General features: G+C 36.8%; 2 protein-coding genes across 2 annotated transcripts; both read left to right on the top strand.

The window, feature by feature from the left end:
* The first annotated feature begins 1,704 nt into the window (after positions 1 to 1,704).
* Positions 1,705 to 14,404, top strand: LOC107819023 (vacuolar protein-sorting-associated protein 11 homolog). The gene is made up of 5 exons (XM_016645098.2): positions 1,705 to 2,285; positions 8,759 to 8,932; positions 9,036 to 9,359; positions 9,449 to 11,209; positions 13,592 to 14,404. The coding sequence occupies exons 1-5, from the start codon at positions 2,070 to 2,072 to the stop codon at positions 13,979 to 13,981; spliced, it is 2,865 nt and encodes a 954-aa protein (XP_016500584.1). The 5' UTR covers positions 1,705 to 2,069; the 3' UTR covers positions 13,982 to 14,404.
* A 920-nt stretch (positions 14,405 to 15,324) lies between these two features.
* On the top strand, positions 15,325 to 17,290 carry LOC107819024 (uncharacterized). The gene is made up of 2 exons (XM_016645099.2): positions 15,325 to 15,483; positions 16,835 to 17,290. The coding sequence occupies exons 1-2, from the start codon at positions 15,408 to 15,410 to the stop codon at positions 17,050 to 17,052; spliced, it is 294 nt and encodes a 97-aa protein (XP_016500585.1). The 5' UTR covers positions 15,325 to 15,407; the 3' UTR covers positions 17,053 to 17,290.
* The last annotated feature ends 3,193 nt before the right edge of the window (positions 17,291 to 20,483 follow it).

The following is a 20,483-nucleotide window of genomic DNA, read 5'->3' as shown; positions in this document are numbered from 1 at the left end:
GGTAAAAATCAAATCTTAAGTGCAGATGCTATATTTGTTTTTGTATTTTTAATGTATTAATTAAATTAAACATGCCCACAAACATATGCAAATAATCAGGAAAATCGCACAGTAATTCCTAAAATAACACATAATTAAAGAAAAGACCCAATTTTGGGAATTCTTTTGGAGTAATTCGTGTGAGGCAAAAATCACGTGCTCACAAGGATTTTCGATATTAAAATCCCTCTTTATCACACAAGGATGGGGGTGATTTCGTGAAGAGTCGGCGGCACCACCGGTTTGGTCGGCCGGGAAGTAGAAGAAGATGATGTTTTTTTCCTTTTGAGGGACTGTCTTAGAAGTTTTCGCCATGATTTTGGATTACAAGATGCAGAAGATGGCGGAGCTTGGCGTTTTCCGACACTAAGAAGGCGGTAGAAGCATATAACAAAAGGAAACAGATGAAGAGAGAAAGGTATAGATGAGTTTAGAGGTGGTTTAAAGAATAAAGTAAAGCCTTCTCAGAGGTTAGACCTTATATTTATAGATGGGCGGTGACAGTTCAATGACGCTAGTGGCCGACCATTACTAACATGCATTTATTGTTTTGAGAAAGCGAACCAATGTGACGTTTCGGTCACATCGAAAGTTGACATCACGGGAATGGCGTCATTATCAAGGGGTCCGAAAATCGAGGTTCAAATCATTTCTTATCATTTTACTCAAAGAAATGCGGGGACTATCTATATACGGAATGAAATTAGGTGCCCCGAATTTATCAGGCTCGAGACGCCGCGCACCGAGGGCTGAAGTTCGGTAAAGACCAAGCCCGGGCTCGAAGGCAGAATGAGAGGCTCAAGGACCTAAGTGTCCGAGGGTATTGGAGCCAAGTATGGCCAAGTCCGAGATAGAGCCGTTATGAGTTTGTTACAGAAGGACAAGTTTCTCGCCACGTCCCCAAAATCATGGTGTAAATTTCGGGATAGATTTGTACGAATTCATACCAGGCGGTTATACAACTGTCCAAATAAGATTCCTTACTTTAAATGGAAATGTACCTTATTTAGGGCTTCCCTCCTATGTAAAGGGGACCCAATCAATTGTAAACAATATCTAATCATTGGCAAATAATATACTATCCTACTTTTCTCTCTTGATGTTCATCATAATTGTCCTTTACATTTATTGTTCCTACTTTATTGCTCCTAGTTCATCTTGAGGCTACTAAACTCGAGGTCACCACTGCTGAATAATATTGGTTTGGTTCACTTATTTTTTTTATTTCTACTTCATATTTCTTGATTATTAATTGGTATTGAACTAAATCACATATATTTAAAACCACAAATCAAATTTAATTGTTACTCGTATTTTCGAGGTAAACATCAATATTTTGGAGTTTAACTATGGCATCACAGATCTTATTTTAACTTGGGTTGTACATAAAATCTATATCTATATATATCTATTTATATTTATATTACATTAAGAGTGGGAAGCTCCAAAATATCAAATTGTATTACCAAAATATCTGTGAAGTAATTGATGAACTTTTTATCCTTTCAAAAATGAAGTTAATTAATCCACATTAATGTATAAAAATGTAGCTTCATTTGTGGTTGGATACTAGGATTTCGAAGTCTACTTGGGATTAATTCATACAATTTATTATGGTTCATTCAAAAATAAAAAATAAAATATTACTTCCCTTTTTTAAAAAAATGCGCACAAACAAAAGCTAGAAAACAGGCAGAAATGGGTACAGTACTGACCCGACAAATCCAATTCGGTATCGTTCTCCAGCTTTTCCCCTTCTGTCATCGACCTTTTCAATCAATCTCATGCCCAGAAACCAATCAATCTGATCAAAATTTCATTTCGAAATTCAGTTCTTGATCCTATAGCATTGTTGCGAAAAGAACAAAGATTGAATTTTTAGCTACATACTGCCACAATATATACAAATCCAAATTTATACTACTCGGTTCAAAATTACATACATGTACATTGTTTCTAACTTTTTCAATTCGAGCGGAAAGTAGTAGGTCCGGTTGAGCAGCTGCTAAGGGCTGATCACCGACAAAAAGATGTATCAGTGGAGGAAGTTTGAATTCTTTGAGGAGAAGTTTAGTGGGAAAGTAGCAGATGATATAACGGGCAAGATTCAGTGTTGTTCCAGCGGCAAAGGAAGGATTGTATTGGGCTGTGATGACGGCTCCGCTTCCTTATTGGATCGAGGATTGAAGTTCAATTATGGTTTCCAAGCTCATTCTTCCTCTGTCCTCTTCCTTCAACAGCTCAAGGTTTAATTTTTCTCTTTAATTTTTAGTTTTTCAAGTTTCTCCTTAATTATAACTCATTCTATTTTAATTTCTCTTTAACTCATTCTATTTTAAAAAATAAGACTTTTGAAACTTGCAATTTGTTTGGCATAATTTGACTCGATGCGGTGTTTAATAAAGAAATGAATTAGAGCCCGTTTGGCTTAGCTGATTTAGAGTAGCTGAAAAGTACTTTTAAGTGCTGAAGCTGATTTAAAAAATAAGCAGTTACGTATTTGGATAAAAGTGCTGAAATTAATAACAAGCGGCTCAAGAACTGGGTATACGAAGAGTTTTGTTTAAAAAGAATTATTTTAGGGATAGAATAGTAAATATTTTGGTCAAACCTAAAGTGCTTATAAGCTGAAATTTGATAAGTTGGGGGAGACCAACTTATGGCTTTTGGCTTATTTTTGGCTTATAAGCACTTAACTTATAAGCACTTTTAATTTTACCAAACGCGTAGATAAGCCAAAAAGTGCTTATAAGTCAGTTTGACCAGCTTATAAGCTTAGCCAAACACCCTCTTACTTTTAAAACTTGAGTCTTATAAGTGTATTTTTTCAAAATTGTTCTCAAAAAAGTGCTTCCGGGAAAAAGCTATTTTTTCTGTTTCTGCTTACGCTTAAAAGCACTTTTTTACTTCTAAAAAACACATTTATACTTCTAAAAGCTTGACCAAACACTTCCAACTTTGGAAAAAAGCACTTTTTTTTTAGCTTTGAGAAGCTTGGCCAAACATGCTATTAAACATTGAAACTTATCGTCTTAAGCATATCATAACATTCGTGTAGCTATGAAGTTTCTCGTTAAGGAGATATAAAAATGCACCATTCTCTTTTTAACAGACTAATAAGGAAAAGTGCCAAATAAAATGGAATGGAGGGAGTACAACGCAGACTTAGTTAAGAACAGAATCCAATGGAAGTTGCTGATCCATATCAGCGATACTAATTTGGTTAGGATTGAGGGTTTAGTTGTTTGTTACACTTATATCGAGTTTGGTGTTTGTTAGCAGAATTTTCAGTTTGGGTGGAGACCTTGTATGTTAGTAAGTGAATATGAGTGAAAGTAGAGAACCTCTAGTTTAATTTGCCTTAGAAGACAACCTTTTTTTAGTGTTGGAATGAAATGGGTCTGAGTTGAGAGAAATGGATGTAGAAGATCCATATAACGAATCACAACTAGTCGGTATTCAGGCAAAGTTGATAGATGGATTGATTCTGCTTGTTGACAATTTCCCACAACCCCGGAAACTCTATGTAGATAGTTGATTAACTATGTTTTTGCATTGTGGAATTCAACTCAAAACTTGTGTTGGGTGAAATGCCGATAAAAGTTTATTTTTGATGAGTGGTTTGGTTTTAATTAACTGGAGTTTTGGTTTTTGTGGAGGTTTCCATATGTTTGCAACCTGAAGGTAGGGCTGTATTCTGGGCCGGTCCCGGGCCTTCGTGGGCCAAACGGGCCGGGCTTCGTGGGCCTGGGCTCTGGCGGTCCCGGGCTTCGTGGGCTCAATGGGTGGAACCGGTCCGTGACGGGCCTAAGCCCATATGGTCCTGGGCTAAACGGGCCGGGCTCGTGGGCTTCGCGGGCCTAGCGGTTTTTTTTTTTTAAAGGCAATTTCTTGTAGTATCATGGCACTATTAAAAATATATATGTAGTATATATGTAGATCTAATTATTAAAGTGCTTGACGAAAAAGAAAAATAACAAAACAATAGTAAAACACTAAATTGTCATGCATAATATATTGTCTTGTAGTATATATATTGTATCTTATGTATATATATTATAACTTATTACTTATATATTTTCTTGTAGTATATATTGTATGTTATGTATATATATTCTCTTATATATTTTTTTGTAGTATATATTGTATCTTATGTATATATATTCTCTTATATATTTTCTTGTAGTATATATATTGTATCTTATGTATATATATTATAACTTATTACTTATATATTTTCTTGTAGTATATATTGTATGTTATGTATATATATTCTCTTATATATTTTTTTGTAGTATATATTGTATCTTATGTATATATATTCTCTTATATATTTTCTTGTAGTATATATATTGTATCTTATGTATATATATTCTCTTATATATTTTTTTGTAGTATATATTGTATCTTATGTATATATATTCTCTTATATATTTTTTTGTAGTATATATATTGTATCTTATGTATATATATTATAACTTATTACTTATATATATTTGCATTAATTCTAAGCGACAAGAGGAGTTGCTCTGATGGTAAGCAACCTCCACTTCCAACCAAGAGGTTGTGAGTTCGAGTCTCCCCAAGAGCAAGGTGGGAAGTTCTTGGAGGGAAGGATGTCGGGGGTCTATTTGGAAACAGCCTCTCTACCTCAGGGTAGGGGTAAGGTCTGCGTACACACTACCCTCCCCAGACCCCACTAAGTGGGATTATACTGGGTTGTTGTTGTTGTTGTTGTATGTATATATCTTATGTATATATACGAAAAAGAAAAATAACAAAACAATAGTAAAACACTAAATTGTCATGCATAATATATTGTCTTGTAGTATATATATTGTATCTTATGTATATATATTATAACTTATTACTTATATATTTTCTTGTAGTATATATTGTATGTTATGTATATATATTCTCTTATATATTTTTTTGTAGTATATATTGTATCTTATGTATATATATTCTCTTATATATTTTCTTGTAGTATATATTGTATGTTATGTATATATTGTAGCTTATAAATAATTCTAAGTAAAGACAAAGAAATATTGCGAAAAGATATTCAAGGGTATGTCTTATAATTTTTATTACCAAAAATGACATATCTTTCTTAGTCTTCCTTCCCCCAATGGAATGAGCACAACAAGGTACTAATACCACCATTAGAAGGAAAAAAAACTAAGGAAGATGTGCCAAAATACAAGTTACATATTAGTCTATGTATTATCTCTAACAAATCTCATAAATCCTTCAAGGTTCGGAGGAGGTTGCGTTGGTGGTGGTGGAAAAGAAGCTTGTTCATCACCACTTCCGGGCGAAGCCGAATCCTCCGCAAGTTCCGCTATCATTTCTTCATAAGCTTCATCTATCGCCGGTTATGATTCTGCAATTCCAAAGTTTCTTCTTTCCGAGCGGATCCAATCTCTAAACAGTACTGATTTTTCCAAGCTATCCCTCATAGACGCTCTATGATCACCTATTTGCAGTCTTGCTTGACTGAAAGCGCTCTCTGATGCAACAGTTGAAGCTTGAATTGATAAAATATCCCGAGCCATCCTTGCAAGAACCGGAAAATGTTTTTCCCTTGCCTTCCACCATTCCAAAAGATCAAAAGAGCCGTCTGGATTCTCCTTTTCAAGTCCCTGAGACAAATAAACTTGAAGCTCATTTAGATGTGAAGTTTCATCATAATTATCACCTTGAGAACCCCTGAACTCCGTCCAAGATTTAAGAGCTTTTAAGCCCGCAGCTCTTTTAGACGATTGTGAGCTAGACGAAGTAGGGGTTGGAATAGTTGGCCTAGCATGCTCTAAGGCAAGTTGATAAGCATTATAAACTGTTTGAGCATTAATTTTAATTGAGGCTTTTGCATCTGCAAGTGTAGCAACTTCCTCATTTGAAAGATCTAAAGCCTTATAAATATTTGAATACCAAAAATGAGGACCTCCCAATTTCATTGTAGGATTTAACATTGCAGCAAGACCATAAATAGGAGGGATAGGAAAAAAATATTTTTTAAACTTTTGTTTCATTTCATTTATAGCAAGTTCATAAATGTCCCCACCCTCACCAAATTCAACAAACAAATCAGATAGTGCTGCAATATAAACTAAACAGTTTGAAATAGTAGGATAATATTGCCCAGAAAATGCATTTGTAGCAATTTGAAAACGTTCTAAAAAATCTAAAAGAATTTTAACATTCGTCCAATCTTGAGTAGTAAGCATTTCATCATCATCCTCACCACCTACCCGAGAATTAAACGTTGCATTAATTGGGTTTCTATATTCATATGCAACTACTAAACTTTCGTACATACAATTCCATCTAGTCGGGCAAAGTTTAGGAACCTTTCTTTCTCTAAGGCCATATTCATCACATTTTTTAAAATACTCTCTAAGTCTACTTCTACGGTTTGAATAAAAAAGCCAATTAAGAGCCATTCTAACCTTTTCAATTTCTATATTTAAAATTCGCATACCATCACCGACAATTAAATGATAAATATGACAAATACATCTAACATGGAAAATATTAGTAAATGCAGGATTTAGTGTTGTTGTAAGCATGCCTATAGCACTAGTGTTACTAGAAGCATTATCCATAGAAATTGCCATTATTTTATCGCTAAAGCAAAAATATCTACAAATATCTGAAACAGTGTTAGCTATAAACTTACCTGTGTGACGCGAATTAATTATTCTATACACAATTATGCGTTTTTGCATTGTTCATTCCTCATCTATCCAATGACTTGTAACAGTTAGATAATCACAATCATTACCACTTCTACCAATATCAGTAGTAATAGAAATCCGATTAGGTATATGAGTAAATAAATACCCAAATATTGTTCATATTCATGTTTGAATTTATAAATATCACTCTTAACTGTTGCGCGAGGCCAACCTTTATAAGTAGGATTAAAAACTCTTCTAATATAATGAACCTAATTAGGATTAGAAGCAAAAGTATAAGGTGAGCACATAACAGTAATCATCTTTGCTAATTCTTCACGATCTCTATTTGGATCGTAATATAAAATACCTCCGGTGACAGTGTTAATTCCTGGTTGAACTAGATTTTAACCTGTACTAGGGTTAACCGCAGAATCTACACTTGTCCCCTCTAGCTGCGCTTTCATTTGTAAAAATCTAGCCTTATCTCTAGGGTGTGTTTTTATGTGCCTAGTCAAACTACCCGTGCCGCTACGGTCTCCAGTATATTTATGCGACATTAATTTTCCCACAAGTTTTACACTTAGCCTTATTTTGTTCTCTTGAGTAAAAAAATTCCAAACTAATGTTTCTAGGCGTTTAGCAGGTTCTCTATTAAAAGTAGGAGTTTCTACAGGTGGGTCGGCCGGTGCATCAGTTGGGTTATTAAGAGGACTAGTAGGTGTATCATCTAAATCCGGTGCTTGGGTTTCATCATCATCCTCATTTTCCTCATTATTTTCTAAGATAGTTTCATTAGGATAAAGAGCATTCATAATTTCATCAACTAATGTTTCACCTGGTGCAACATTATGGCAAAATTCACTATCGGTAAATTGAAAACAAGGGTGATCACTATCAAGAATTACGGAAGGAGGAGGACGTCTAGGTTGGCGACTACTTTCAACTTGCTTATCTTTTCTAGGTCGGGGAGCCGGGCGAAGGGTAGTTGGTTGGCCACTACTTTCACCGGTTTTATCTTTTCCTTTACCAAACATTTTTTTCAAAGAAAATGCCATATTAATTATAATTATGCAAACTAAACCACACAAAAATATATTCTTAAAACGTAAGAGTTGAAACGAGTTTACCGGATCGCCGAACAACTTCTTGAAAATTGAAAATCGTTGAACACTTGAAAACTTCAATTCAACAACTTCACAATTTTTCACGAAATTTCAACAATAAATTAAGTAATTGTAGTAGAGAGATTGAGAGAGATTGAGAGATATTGATGAATTGGTGAATAAAAATGAAAGAATGAGGGGGTATTTATAGTTGAGAAATGGGAAAAAGTATAATTATATAAAGTTTGGGGGCCAAATGGCCATTTTCTAAACTTAAAAACGGTCAAATTGTCAGCCCAAACGGCTAGATTTTAAATATGGCCGTTGGAGAATTTTAAAAACAATTTTTTTAAAAAAAAAAAAATAGCCGTTGGGCCTGCCAGGACCGGCCCAGGCCCAGCTGACGGTCCCGGGCTGAACGGTCCCGGGCTCGTGGGCTAATCTATGAAGACCGGCCCGTCACGGGCTTCTCAGGACCACCAGGACCGGCCCACCAGGACCGTTAGGACCGCGGGCCCGGTCCGGTCCGGTTCAGGCCCGGCCCACCAAGCAGCATTACCTGAAGGTATCAAATGAGATAGAGCTTCAAAAGATGTGAAGTTAATTCAACTTCTAACTCACTAGAAGTCTATTGCTGCTATTTTCTTGCAATTCAATTATTTGATCGAGTTGGATGGGCAGTTGCATTGATAGTATTGTTTCTCTGGTATCTTTTTATTGACAACTTTATACTTTTTTCTGCAAGTACATCTGCTCACTTGTTTTTTGCCAATTTATTATTTTTTATGTGATATCTCGTGTTTAGATTGTGAGAATTAACAGAATTTGGATGAAAACCCAGAAAGTACTAAATCCTTGGAGTATGCTTATTTTAAAGTTGATAACGCTTCTGATGCCACTAACTTTAGCTTTCCTCTTTTCTCTGTTAATTAGCAAAGGAACTTCTTAGTTACTGTTGGAGAAGATGAGCAAATATCTCCCCAGTCCTCAGCTGTTTGTCTTAAAATTTTTGATCTCGACAAGATGGAGCCCGAGGGAACAAGTACATCAACTCCAGATTGTATTCAAATACTGCGTATCTTTACCAACCAGTTCCCTGAAGCAAAGGTGCATATTAGTAAAACTTTTTCTTTCTTATTTAGTCGTTTGCCTTTTATTTTATTGCATATCATTGGATTAAGTAATGGAAGAAGAAAAATTATGACTGCAGATTACATCATTTTTGGTTCTGGAGGAGGCTCCACCATTATTACTTATAGCTATAGGGCTGGACAATGGTTCCATCTATTGCATTCAAGGAGACATCGCCCGTGAACGCATCAAGCGCTTTAAGCTTCAGGTGGATAATCATTCAGACAAAAGTCAATCCTCCATTTCAGGTCTTGGTTTCAGAGTAGATGGTCAGACGCTGCAGCTGTTTGCTGTTACTCCAAATTCAGTGAACCTGTTCAACATGCATACTCAATCACCTACCCGGCAGACTCTTGATCAGATTGGATCCAGTGTAACTAGTGTTGCAATGACTGATCGATCGGTGCGTGTTAATTGAAGTGTTCTGTCTATATTCTTTCCATTTTGCTGATAACTCCATTGTATAGTCTCATTGATATTATCCTCTTATAGGAATTCATTATTGGTCGGCCTGAGGCGATATATTTCTATGAAGTGGATGGTCGCGGTCCTTGTTGGGCCTTTGAAGGAGAGAAGAAATTCCTTGGGTGGTTTCGTGGATATCTTCTGTGTGTTTTTGCAGATCAAAGAACTGGAAACAATACTTTCAATGTTTATGATCTGAAAAATCGGTTAATTGCCCACAGTATAGTGGTTAAAGAAGTTTCTCAGATGCTTTGTGAATGGGGTAACATAATACTTATTTTGGAGGACAAGTCAACTTTATGTATTGGGGAGAAAGATATGGAGAGCAAATTGGATATGCTTTTCAAGAAAAACCTTTATACAGTTGCTATAAATCTCGTCCAGAGCCAGCAAGCTGATGCCGCTGCAACTGCTGAAGTGCTGAGGAAATATGGCGATCACTTGTACAGTAAACAAGACTTTGATGAGGCTATGGCTCAGTATATACACACCATTGGGCATCTAGAACCTTCATATGTCATACAAAAATTTTTGGATGCACAAAGAATCCACAATCTCACCAATTACTTGGAAAAATTGCATGAGAAGGGGCTTGCCTCAAAAGATCATACCACTCTTTTATTAAATTGTTACACCAAACTGAAAGATGTTGAGAAGCTGAATGAGTTCATCAAAAGTGAGGATGGGGTTGGGGAACAAAAGTTTGACGTTGAAACTGCAATAAGGGTATGCAGAGCTGCCAATTATCACGAGCATGCCATGTCTGTTGCTAAGAAGGCTGGGAGGCATGAATGGTACCTTAAAATTTTGCTTGAAGATCTAGGTAGATATGAAGAAGCTTTACAATATATCAGCAGCCTTGAGTTGAGTCAAGCTGGGGTGACAGTGAAAGAGTATGGCAAAATTCTTATTGAGCATAAGCCAGCTGAAACAGTTGAAATACTTATGAGGCTTTGCACAGAGGAAACGGAACTGCCCAAGAAGGGAACATCAAGTAGTGCATTTATCTCCATGTTGCCTTCTCCGATTGATTTTCTCAATATTTTTGTCCATTACCCACAGGCACTTCTGGAGTTCCTTGAAAAATATACCATCAAAGTGAAGGATTCATCTGCTCAAGTGGAAATTCATAACACGCTCCTGGAATTATACTTCTCTCATGATCTGGATTTCCCATCAATTTCACAATCTAACATTGATGAAAGTGGAAATGATTTAGCACATAAACCATTAAAAGCAGTATCCAATGGGAGGGCGATACTGGTCAAGAAAGACGTAAATGATGAGAAAGGTCGTCAGGAGCGACGTGGGAAGGGGCTGACCTTGCTTAAGAGTGCATGGCCTTCTGAACTAGAACAACCACTATATGATGTTGATCTTGCTATAATTTTATGCGAGATGAATGACTTTAAAGAAGGACTGTTGTTTCTTTATGAGAAGATGAAACTTTACAAAGAAGTTATCGCATGCTACATGCAGGTACATGATCATGAAGGCTTGATTGCATGCTGCAAGAGATTGAGCGATTTGGGTAAAGGGGGTGATTCTTCTCTTTGGGCAGATTTGTTGAAGTATTTTGGTGAACTTGGAGAAGACTGCTCAAAAGAAGTCAAAGAAATCTTGACTTACATTGAGAGGGATGATATTTTGCCTCCCATTGTTGTTCTTCAGACACTTGCCAAAAATCCGTGCCTCACCCTCTCTGTTATCAAAGATTACATAGCTCGAAAGTTAGAACGGGAGTCTCAGCTGATTGACGAAGACCGCAGAGCTATAGAGAAGTATCAGGTTGGTACTTGTCTGTTCCAATTCCCTTTTATATTTCTGGATGTGTACATTTGGGTTATTGCAGTGTATTAACTGACTTGCCTCCTTTCAGTCATTTCCTTTATAAAGTTAAAAGTAGTTACAGTACAGTGGCATAACTAAGGATCACTTAGCTTCAGTACACTGCTCTTTCTTGATACGTGGTAAATTATAGAGCCGTACCATCTATTTAACTTGTCTGAGCTTTTTCACATAGTACACGTTTCAACGTAGTCTCCTGTTGATATCTTCCATATGCTGGTGAAGATAATGACTGTTCCATATCTTTTTCCAAAACAAAAATGACTGTTCCATATCATCCCAACATAGTTCAGAATCTTTTTCTGTTGCATCAGTAAATAAGTTTTAGTATTATCAAAGGGACCCTCAGTTCTATGAGCTCCCATTTCATCTCATTTGACATACTGGTGTGTGGCCAAAGCAATTTGGAGAATGTTTTCTTTCTTATTCTCTTCTCTTCTTGTTTGTTGGGTTCAAAATTCCGTTCAGTCCTATGAATAGTCTTACTGATTGCCTCAACTAAAGATTTATGTACTCTTCTTACTTTGCGAGTCTTCGTTTCGTAGATTTTGACCTTAGGCCGTCCATATTGCTGGATAGATGAGAGGATCTGTGATTGTTATTTTTTCATCATGTCGAATTGATTGAGTTTGTTTTCTTGGTTATTGGACGTGTATTCATGAATGTTTTAGTCCTAGAGGAATATATGGGAGGCCATCAAGTTTGCGCTACTCTGCTGCTCTTTGAACTCCTACTGCTGTTTACTTATTTCTGTGCACCCGCTCATGTCCACTTCATGCAACCTCCTTCTTAGCCCCCACACTCACATTTTAGTTCCCTGGTGTTAGAACATCTATCTGAACTGGGGATCTTTACTCCTCGTGGCCTCTAACTAGAAAGTAAAACTGCTAGGATGGTTTTTCTTCCCTATTGGGATCATCGATGGTCTGCCTTCTGACGAACATACCATTGTTGTTATCATAGAGTTGTTATTTGTCTTCTTTATTATCAGCAAGAAGCCGATTTCACGCACAAATTTACTTGCAACCTTGCTTTGGAAAGTGATGCTTTGACATGGCCTTCCCCCCTGTAGCTAGAAAACACTGAGTATCAAGTTGCAGTGTTCATGCCAAAACTTGAGTAGTTTTCCAGAATTTCAAGTGTTAGATTTTGAGATTCTTAATTCTAGTGCCACCACATATTGTATTTATTAATACATATAAAATTGTGATTCATCATACCTTAGCTAAGGTAAAGTTGTTGCCATGTGACCAGGAGGTCACGGGTTCGAGCTGTGGAAACAGGCTCTTGCAGAAATGCAGAGTAAGGCTGCGTACAATAAATCCTTGTGGTCCGGTCCTTCCCCGGATAGCGGGAGCTTAGTGCACCGGGCTGCCCTTTTTTATCATACCTGCTAAAAATATGCAGAGCTTGGGGTTTCTTGATATATGGTTCAAATTGCCACCCTCAATCTACTCACACCATGGCTCTCAATCAGGGAGTAAATTTTGTTACTTTACAGTGAAAGAGTCACCTTTTATCTGTGTCTCCACTATCCATTCATTTGTCTAGCCTTAGAATCATACGCTCTGCTATGCATCCCAATCACAGGGAACTTGCACTATCATAGGTCTCCCTAACTTATTAATTTGTATTTGCAAGTGCTTTGTTGTTACTTTAAACTCACTGTTATTTCCCTGAATTATACACTTATGACAAGTGATTTTCACCAAAATTGCAAGAAATTTTTTCTGAAGCTCTTTCAATGATTTTTCTTTACTCAATTGATATTCCAATATATAATGGAACTATCACATAGAAATTCAAGCATTAGAAAGTCACTGCCATCAGAAACCAGAGCTTAAGTTATCTTTTCAGCACCAAGTCTTGCATACTCTTTTCTTTTTCTGGTTCTTTTTTTTGGGGGGGGGGGGGGTGGTGGGGTGGGGTGGAGTTGCTGGAATAGCTGTCTTTAATCCTATATTATTGGCATGATGTCTGTCTAATACCTACCGAGTATTGACTTCTACTGGCTGTTCTCCGTGGCTAGCCTTCTTTTCATCATTGATTTAGATGCTCGACTTCTATTGCTTTCTCTCGGCTACAAGCACCTAAAACTGCTGCCTAAACTCACTATTCTCCGAGCTCGCTAGCTGTGCACCTAAGAAGATGGGTAGTCTACCTGAAAAATTACTTCTCCTTTCTGTGTCCTTTTTGAAAAAGGAATTGTCAGATCCTTATATTCAGTTATCTCGAATTCTGTTTTTATGTTCATCTGAGTTCTTATGGATCTTTAAATCAATTGAGAGATATAATATTCTGATTATTTCCCTCATTTTGCAGGAAGAATCATCAACAATGAGAAAAGAGATCCAGGATCTAAGAACAAATGCTAGAATTTTTCAGCTTAGCAAGTGTACTGCTTGCACGTTCACACTCGACCTTCCTGCTGTACACTTCATGTGTATGCACTCATTTCATCAGCGCTGCCTTGGCGACAATGAGAAAGAATGCCCCGAGTGTGCTCCCGAGTACAGAGCTGTTCTGGAAACAAAGAGAAGCTTGGAGCAAAGTTCCAAAAACCCAGACCAGTTCTTTCAACTGGTTCAGAGCTCAAAGGATGGATTTTCTGTAATTGCCGATTACTTTGGCAAGGGGATTATCAGCAAAACTAGCAATGGGCATGCTGAAGCTCTTAGATCAGGCAGCGCTTCTTCTAGCAACGATTTCTAGGATTTGATCAGGACTGATCATCAAGCTGTCAGCATATTTGTTGTGTAACCATATTCTTGAGATCTTTTCAGCCATAATTAGGGGAATTAAAAATGCTTGATTAAACTGGATGACCATCCAAAACAGAGAGGTTACTGATCAACCCGTTCACAAGAATGTCAAACCAGTCCATGTATGTTTCTTAGGCCACTTTATTTCCTCAGACCATTTCATTACGAGGGTCTTCTCAAGATTTTAATTTACTGGGGATCTTTCATAACTTTTTGTTCTCTGCTGATTTCCTTAAAGTTTATTGTAGAGCGTTAATTCTTCTTCCTTTTCTTTTTATATATATGTTGTACCCTGGAATTGAAGTATTGTAAGAATTTTGTGTGAACAAAATAAGGTCATTCCATGCGAGGAAGAACATCTGATTGATTTGAACAACTTGTTAAAACTTGCATTATATAAGGTGGATTTAAGCTTCCCTATTATCTTTTGCTTCCCTTGAAGACTTGAGATTGACAGCCAAAGGGATTAGTATTCTGGTTGATTGTGTGTGTCACGCAATCACCCTAGTTGTGGAAAAAACTTTAGGCTTATTTTGGTAACGTATTGGGATTATTAATTGGTTATTAAGCAGCTAATGTTTTTTATATGCTATTGGAGCAACTTAATGCACTTTGGGGGTCTAGGATGAACGCTAAATATCGGTAGAATAGGGGTAAAGCTGCGTATATCTTACCTTCCCATGCACCTCACGTCTCGGCACAAAATAAGAGGCAGATCTAGGAATAACATTTTTTGGGTTTAGCCTTTAAGGTTCTTACCATTGAACCTATTGTATTTTTAAAATTATGGATTTATATTTACTATTTGTTACTCAATGTTAGTGAAATTATATATATGAATTATACTTTACCTCAAAATTTATGGATTCAATCGAACCGGTTGACATATGGCTAGAGTCGCCTATGCACAAAATATGACAAGTGACTTGCTTATTTTACCTTAGTTTGATAAATAAAAAATTATCACGATAATATCTTAGACTTTTGAAATTTGAGTCTAAATCATACTTCAAATATTTTTGCGGCTATAAAAGTAATTTATTGAGATAAAATATAAAGTTTTAACTTTTAAATTATTTTAAATATTAAAAAATTATTTTTTTGGACAAACTAAAAAGAGAAGTATGTTATAAAAAATGAATTGAATGGGTATTTATTTTAATCACTATTCTCAACGTTTTCTTAGAAAAATGTACTATTTCTCATTGATATAAAATTATTATTGCTCCAGCGCTATGAAAAATTCCTAAAAATAAAAAATAAAATTTTGCTAGTATATAAATTGAAAATACCAAAATGCTTATACTTTGTAACCCTCGCTATAGAAAAATCCAGAAGAAACTCGTCTATCAGGAAAACGAAGGCAGAGAACGGCGATGGCGTTGAACAACGGCTTACGGTCGTGTGCTTCCAAGCTAATCAGCTCATCTGAATCAATTTTCTCCAAAACTGGTCGGTGTTTATCTCTTCGAAAATTGATGTAATTCTTTGGTTTTGAATTTTTTGAAAATATCATTTACTTTAATGAAATCAACCCAGCTAATTTGGGGACTGATATATAGCTGGAACGATATATGATGTCTTGTTATTTCTGTATGTTGAAGCTGAAATCTCACCAAAAAAGTCAATTTAGATATAGATTTCCGCTTGTGTGATGGTTTCTAGGGATCTATTTTGATGGGCATTTATCGCCTTTTAGATCTGCCCATTTTCTGGGGTCAGTGCGATTACCATTTTCTTGGTTTCTATTAATGAAAACTATTGCTAGGTTTAATGCAACATGTATGCATTTGCTCAGCATGATGAACATAATGTTCATATGGTATGATTATCAATCTAACATTAGGGTTTAGTTCAGTGTTCTTAAATACGTCCACCCCTCCTCTTTCCCACCTTTGTGTCTATCGGTTAGAGTCATGTGTCTTGCAGGAGCCTTTTTTAGCTTGGTTAGAATTGCGAGATTTTGGAGTGCATCTAGTCATAGAGAGAATTTCAAATTTGTAATTTAAGACAAGATTACGTATTTGGCACGAGATGGTGGTGAATTGGGTGGATCAGATGTCGAAGATTTATATTGTTGACCCCAACTAGTTTTGGTTTAAAGAGTAGTTGATTGATTGATATCAAGAGGCAGGGTACGGTGGGCTTCTTACTCTTAGTATTTCTACTTTTTGGCTGCTATATAGCACATAGGCATCCTAGCAGAAGGAGCTATACTGTGATCTCTTGCAGCTCCATAATATCCCTTATTAAATTTCATGCCAAATACAAGTGGAATTTTGTTTTCTCTTTTTTCTCTCGATAACAACCTCTACTTCCTACTTATCCAAAAAATCTAATTCTATAGCTCTATCTCTAGCTCTCTTCTCTTTGAGATGATCTTTATGTCTGTGAAAATGTGTATATTGGCTTCAAGTCTATGAGTATACACTGATCATGCAAGCATGCCTTCAGGTTGGTATCCCCTCCTTATTAGACGAGCATGCCTTCATCACTTTGACAATCTTTTCATTTAATAATGTGGCAACTGCAAGTTTGTTTTGCTATGGTCTGCCTGAATGACTTCCAATTATTTATTTTGTCAACTTCTTGCTTTATGCACGTTTTAAACATTTTAATACTTGTTTAAGTTAAATTTTTCATGTTTTTGAAACTTCCATTTCTCTCATATTTCATCGCTAAATTTTGTCTTTGCATCTCACCTTTTCTTTATGTTGACTGCATTTGATCAAGCTTGGATGTTGTTGCTCATTGTTTTTATAAGTCTGACCTTGCTGATAATTGATATTTGTTGTTTGGTCAGTGAAGAGAGAGATCCACTCAACAGGCATTAAGAGAATGGGAGGAGGTCATGGGCATGATGAACCTTTCTACCTTCACGCAAAGCACATGTACAACTTGGACAGGATGTCACACCAGAAGCTGAAGATGACTGTTGGTGTCTGGTCTGCAGTCGCCATTGGCGTTATTGTCCCAGTTTATGCTGTCGTCTTCCAGCAAAAGAAAACTGCTTCGGGCTAGATCATCATGCTATCGTGTCTCCACCACAATAATGCTGTCCTTGGAGTATTCAATGTCGAAGATGAGCACTTTTGAACCTATTGAATCAGAGCATTAAATAGCTTTTAATTTTAACTTAGCTTTACAATGGTGGTTGTTTTTCTTGTTTCAATTTGGCGATAATGTTGCTATGCCTGGTTCTATAATAATATTTTCTGAATTTACTCAAACACCATATTGGTTGAAATGTTTTGTTTCACTGCACTGTGTCTATTTTGATATCCAATTTTTGATTTTCTTCTGATCAGATGTCACTATCTTTGTTGGAGGTTTTTCACCTTAGGAAGCATGATGACATCTAAAGCAGCAACAACGAAAAACCCAGTGTAATTCCACTCTGGGGAGGATAGTGTGAGGATAGTGTGTATGCAAGACTTCACCCTTACCTTACAAAGATAGAGAGGTTGTTTCCGGTTGACTTTTAGCTTAAGGAACATTGAAACTAAAGCAATAAACAATTGCTAGAAGGTAGAATGGTAATGAAAGCGAATAATACACTATGTATGAATACGAAACAAGAATAAGAATGCAACAGTAGAACTAGTAATACAGGCAAGCCTAGGAGAGACTTGCAACTATTTGTCAACCTTCCACCCTAATACTCGTCTTCCACACCTTCCTATCAAAGGTCAAGTCCTCGGTAAGCTGAAGCATTGACATGTCCTGCCTAATCACTTCGCTCCAGTACTTCTTAGACCTACCCCTGCCCTTCCTCAGGCTCGCCACGGTTAACCTTTCAGACCTCTTAACCGGGGCAGCTATATCTCGCCTCTTCACATGTCTGAACCATCTAAGCCTCGATTCTCGCAACTTGTCCTTTACAGGGGCCAATCCCATCATGTCCCTAATCACTTCGTTCCTAATCTTGTCTTTCTTAGTATGCCCACACATCCATCTCAATATCCTCATTTCAGCTAGTTTCATCTTCTGGACATGAGATTTGATGTTTTATACTTCAATGCCACACAAGAGTGAAGGTGATTTGTGTGGTGTCCAATTTTCGCGTGCACAAATTATAGAAGGACTTGGTTCTTCTATGTGTTCCTTATATTACTATTGCAGAAATAATAAATGCGGAAAGTAAAGAACATAAGTATTTTTACGTAGAAAACACCCAGCTCAAAAGGTGAAAAAATCACAACCTACTACTCAGTAGGATTTTCCCCAACACTTCACTAAATCACTGAGCCAAAACAGCATTTACAAAACTCTTTGTAAACCTAAGGATTACCTCTAATCCCGTTGTGGCGACCGGCCTCTAACTGTTGCGACAACTTCAAGTTAACTATAACTTGAATATTGAGAGTACCTAATACAATTACTTCTAGATAAAGCTGAAAGGTACAATTTGAAAACCACCTACTACAATGAAACTAGAATAAAAGATAGACACTTGAAATTGGTTCTTCTATCTGGTTCATGTAGCTTCAGGTTCGCACACTTGAATCACACAAGAATTGCTTGCAAAATGCCTTGCTATTTTGCTCTCAACTCACGTTTAACTTCAGCTTTTGTGTGTGCCTGTAAAGTGAGAACATCCTGTAATTTATAGAGTTAGTAGAATAGGAAATAACTAGAGTTTCAATGTTATACTCTTCCTTGGTGGAAGAGTTCTAGTTATCTTTAACTTCTAACCCTTTCCTTATCTTGGATAAAGTTCTCTTCGAATAATGAGTCATTCTCCTTATCATTTATGCAACCTTTTCGATCAGGAGATATCAGTTATAACAACTTAGGCTTATCTCCTTCACGTGCATCCCTTATGCTCGAATCTGCCCGTGTCTGTGTGCACTCTGTATGGACTTGGTTCATGTTTGAGTTATTTTGTCAATCATCAAAACGAATTTCACTTGGGCCAACAATTTCCCCCTTTTTGATAATGACAAACTCTGTGCTTTTCATAAGCATAGCCCTGTTTCAACTCAGCTTAACATCAACACAATGTTAGAATACTTTCCAGTGTAAAGTCACAAATCATCAAGGATCAGGTTCATTAGGTTATAAACATCACAATCCAAAGTAAAAGCACAACCTAATTTCCCCCTTTTGACATCATCGAAAAATTGCATAATTATGTTAGATAGCCAGATTCTAATAGAAATTACTCATGGCCACTGGAGCTACTTCAAATGCAAACATGGAATCAAGCATCATCTATCAATCTAATGATATTAGCCATCTAAGAAGCATCAACAAACACTTAGAGCACACAAACGGTTTATTGTCATTGATACTAGTCATCCACAAAACATAAAGAGAAATAAAAACACTGGATCATGAGGAAAAAGAACAAAAAGAAATCCCATCCAGGTCACTAGTTGGTCTAACTAGTCTAGGAGGTCTTAAGGCTGGGAAGAACTAGGTTCAAGGGTTCTTGGCTTGAAGCAGTTTTAGCATATCATGAAGAATGTCATCATTCTTCTCCTTCTCCTTTTCCAGCTCAGCTCTGAGAGTATCTCTCTCAGTTTCAACTTTTGCCTACCTCTTCTTTAGCCTTTCAATTTCAGCATCCTTAGCCCCATTCTCTTGCACCAAGTTCGCACTTTGTTGTTCATATGTACCTTTTTGGATGAACCAGGTTCTTTAGGAGTGGTGTGGACTTTATAGTCACAAGCAGTCAAAGTATTTGTCCCAAAGTGATTCTTGCTTGTCCAACTTCCCATTTCTTGATGGGTACCTTGAAGTGTGCAAGTACAACCGTGAGAATAAAACCATAGGGTATGGCATGAGTTTTGGTGCCGGTCAGAACTATGTCAAGAAGCTGGATGATAAATACAAGCCAATTGATTTACCTTCCACTGTCCATAACGATCAGGTACATGAATGTGGCAATGTGACTCCTTTTCCTGCCTAGGCAGCACAACTTTGTTAACAAATTTGAACATCACTTTGTGGGGTGGTTTCATCTCACTTTTGTATATAGCCTTGGGCTGAAACTCATCTTCATTGTCACCAAACTTCCTTGTAATTGCAAGGGAGGTAGGGAGATTCTCTAGACTTGGCCATTTGAGCTTTTTGTAGTTGTTGTACTCTTCAGCAGGTACACCTAAGATCTCTCCCATTTCTTTGTCATCAAAACTCACTGTCATCCCTTTATCACACTGGTGACTTTGCCATTTTTTATCTCACAATTTGCCATGAACTCCACAATCTCAATTCTTGCAAGCTTTTCATCCATCTGAAGAACCATGTCCTTCCAACCCTGCAGTTGTAACTTTTCTAGCAGCATCATCATACCCTCTTCCTCCAAGTTCCTGAGGAGTCTTCCCTTCAAGATGGTTCTCTTCCCAAACTTAACCATCTTATCCTTCTCTGCATCAGATTCTTCTTCTTCTTCTTCACTCCATTCTTCTTCCTCCACTACTTTCACTTTTCTAGATTTCAATGCAGAC

This window comes from Nicotiana tabacum, chromosome 8 (genome assembly GCF_000715075.1).
Source record: "Nicotiana tabacum cultivar K326 chromosome 8, ASM71507v2, whole genome shotgun sequence".
Taxonomy (NCBI): domain Eukaryota; kingdom Viridiplantae; phylum Streptophyta; class Magnoliopsida; order Solanales; family Solanaceae; genus Nicotiana; species Nicotiana tabacum.
Note: the sequence above shows the minus strand (reverse complement) of the source record. Positions and strands in the feature narration are given on the sequence as shown.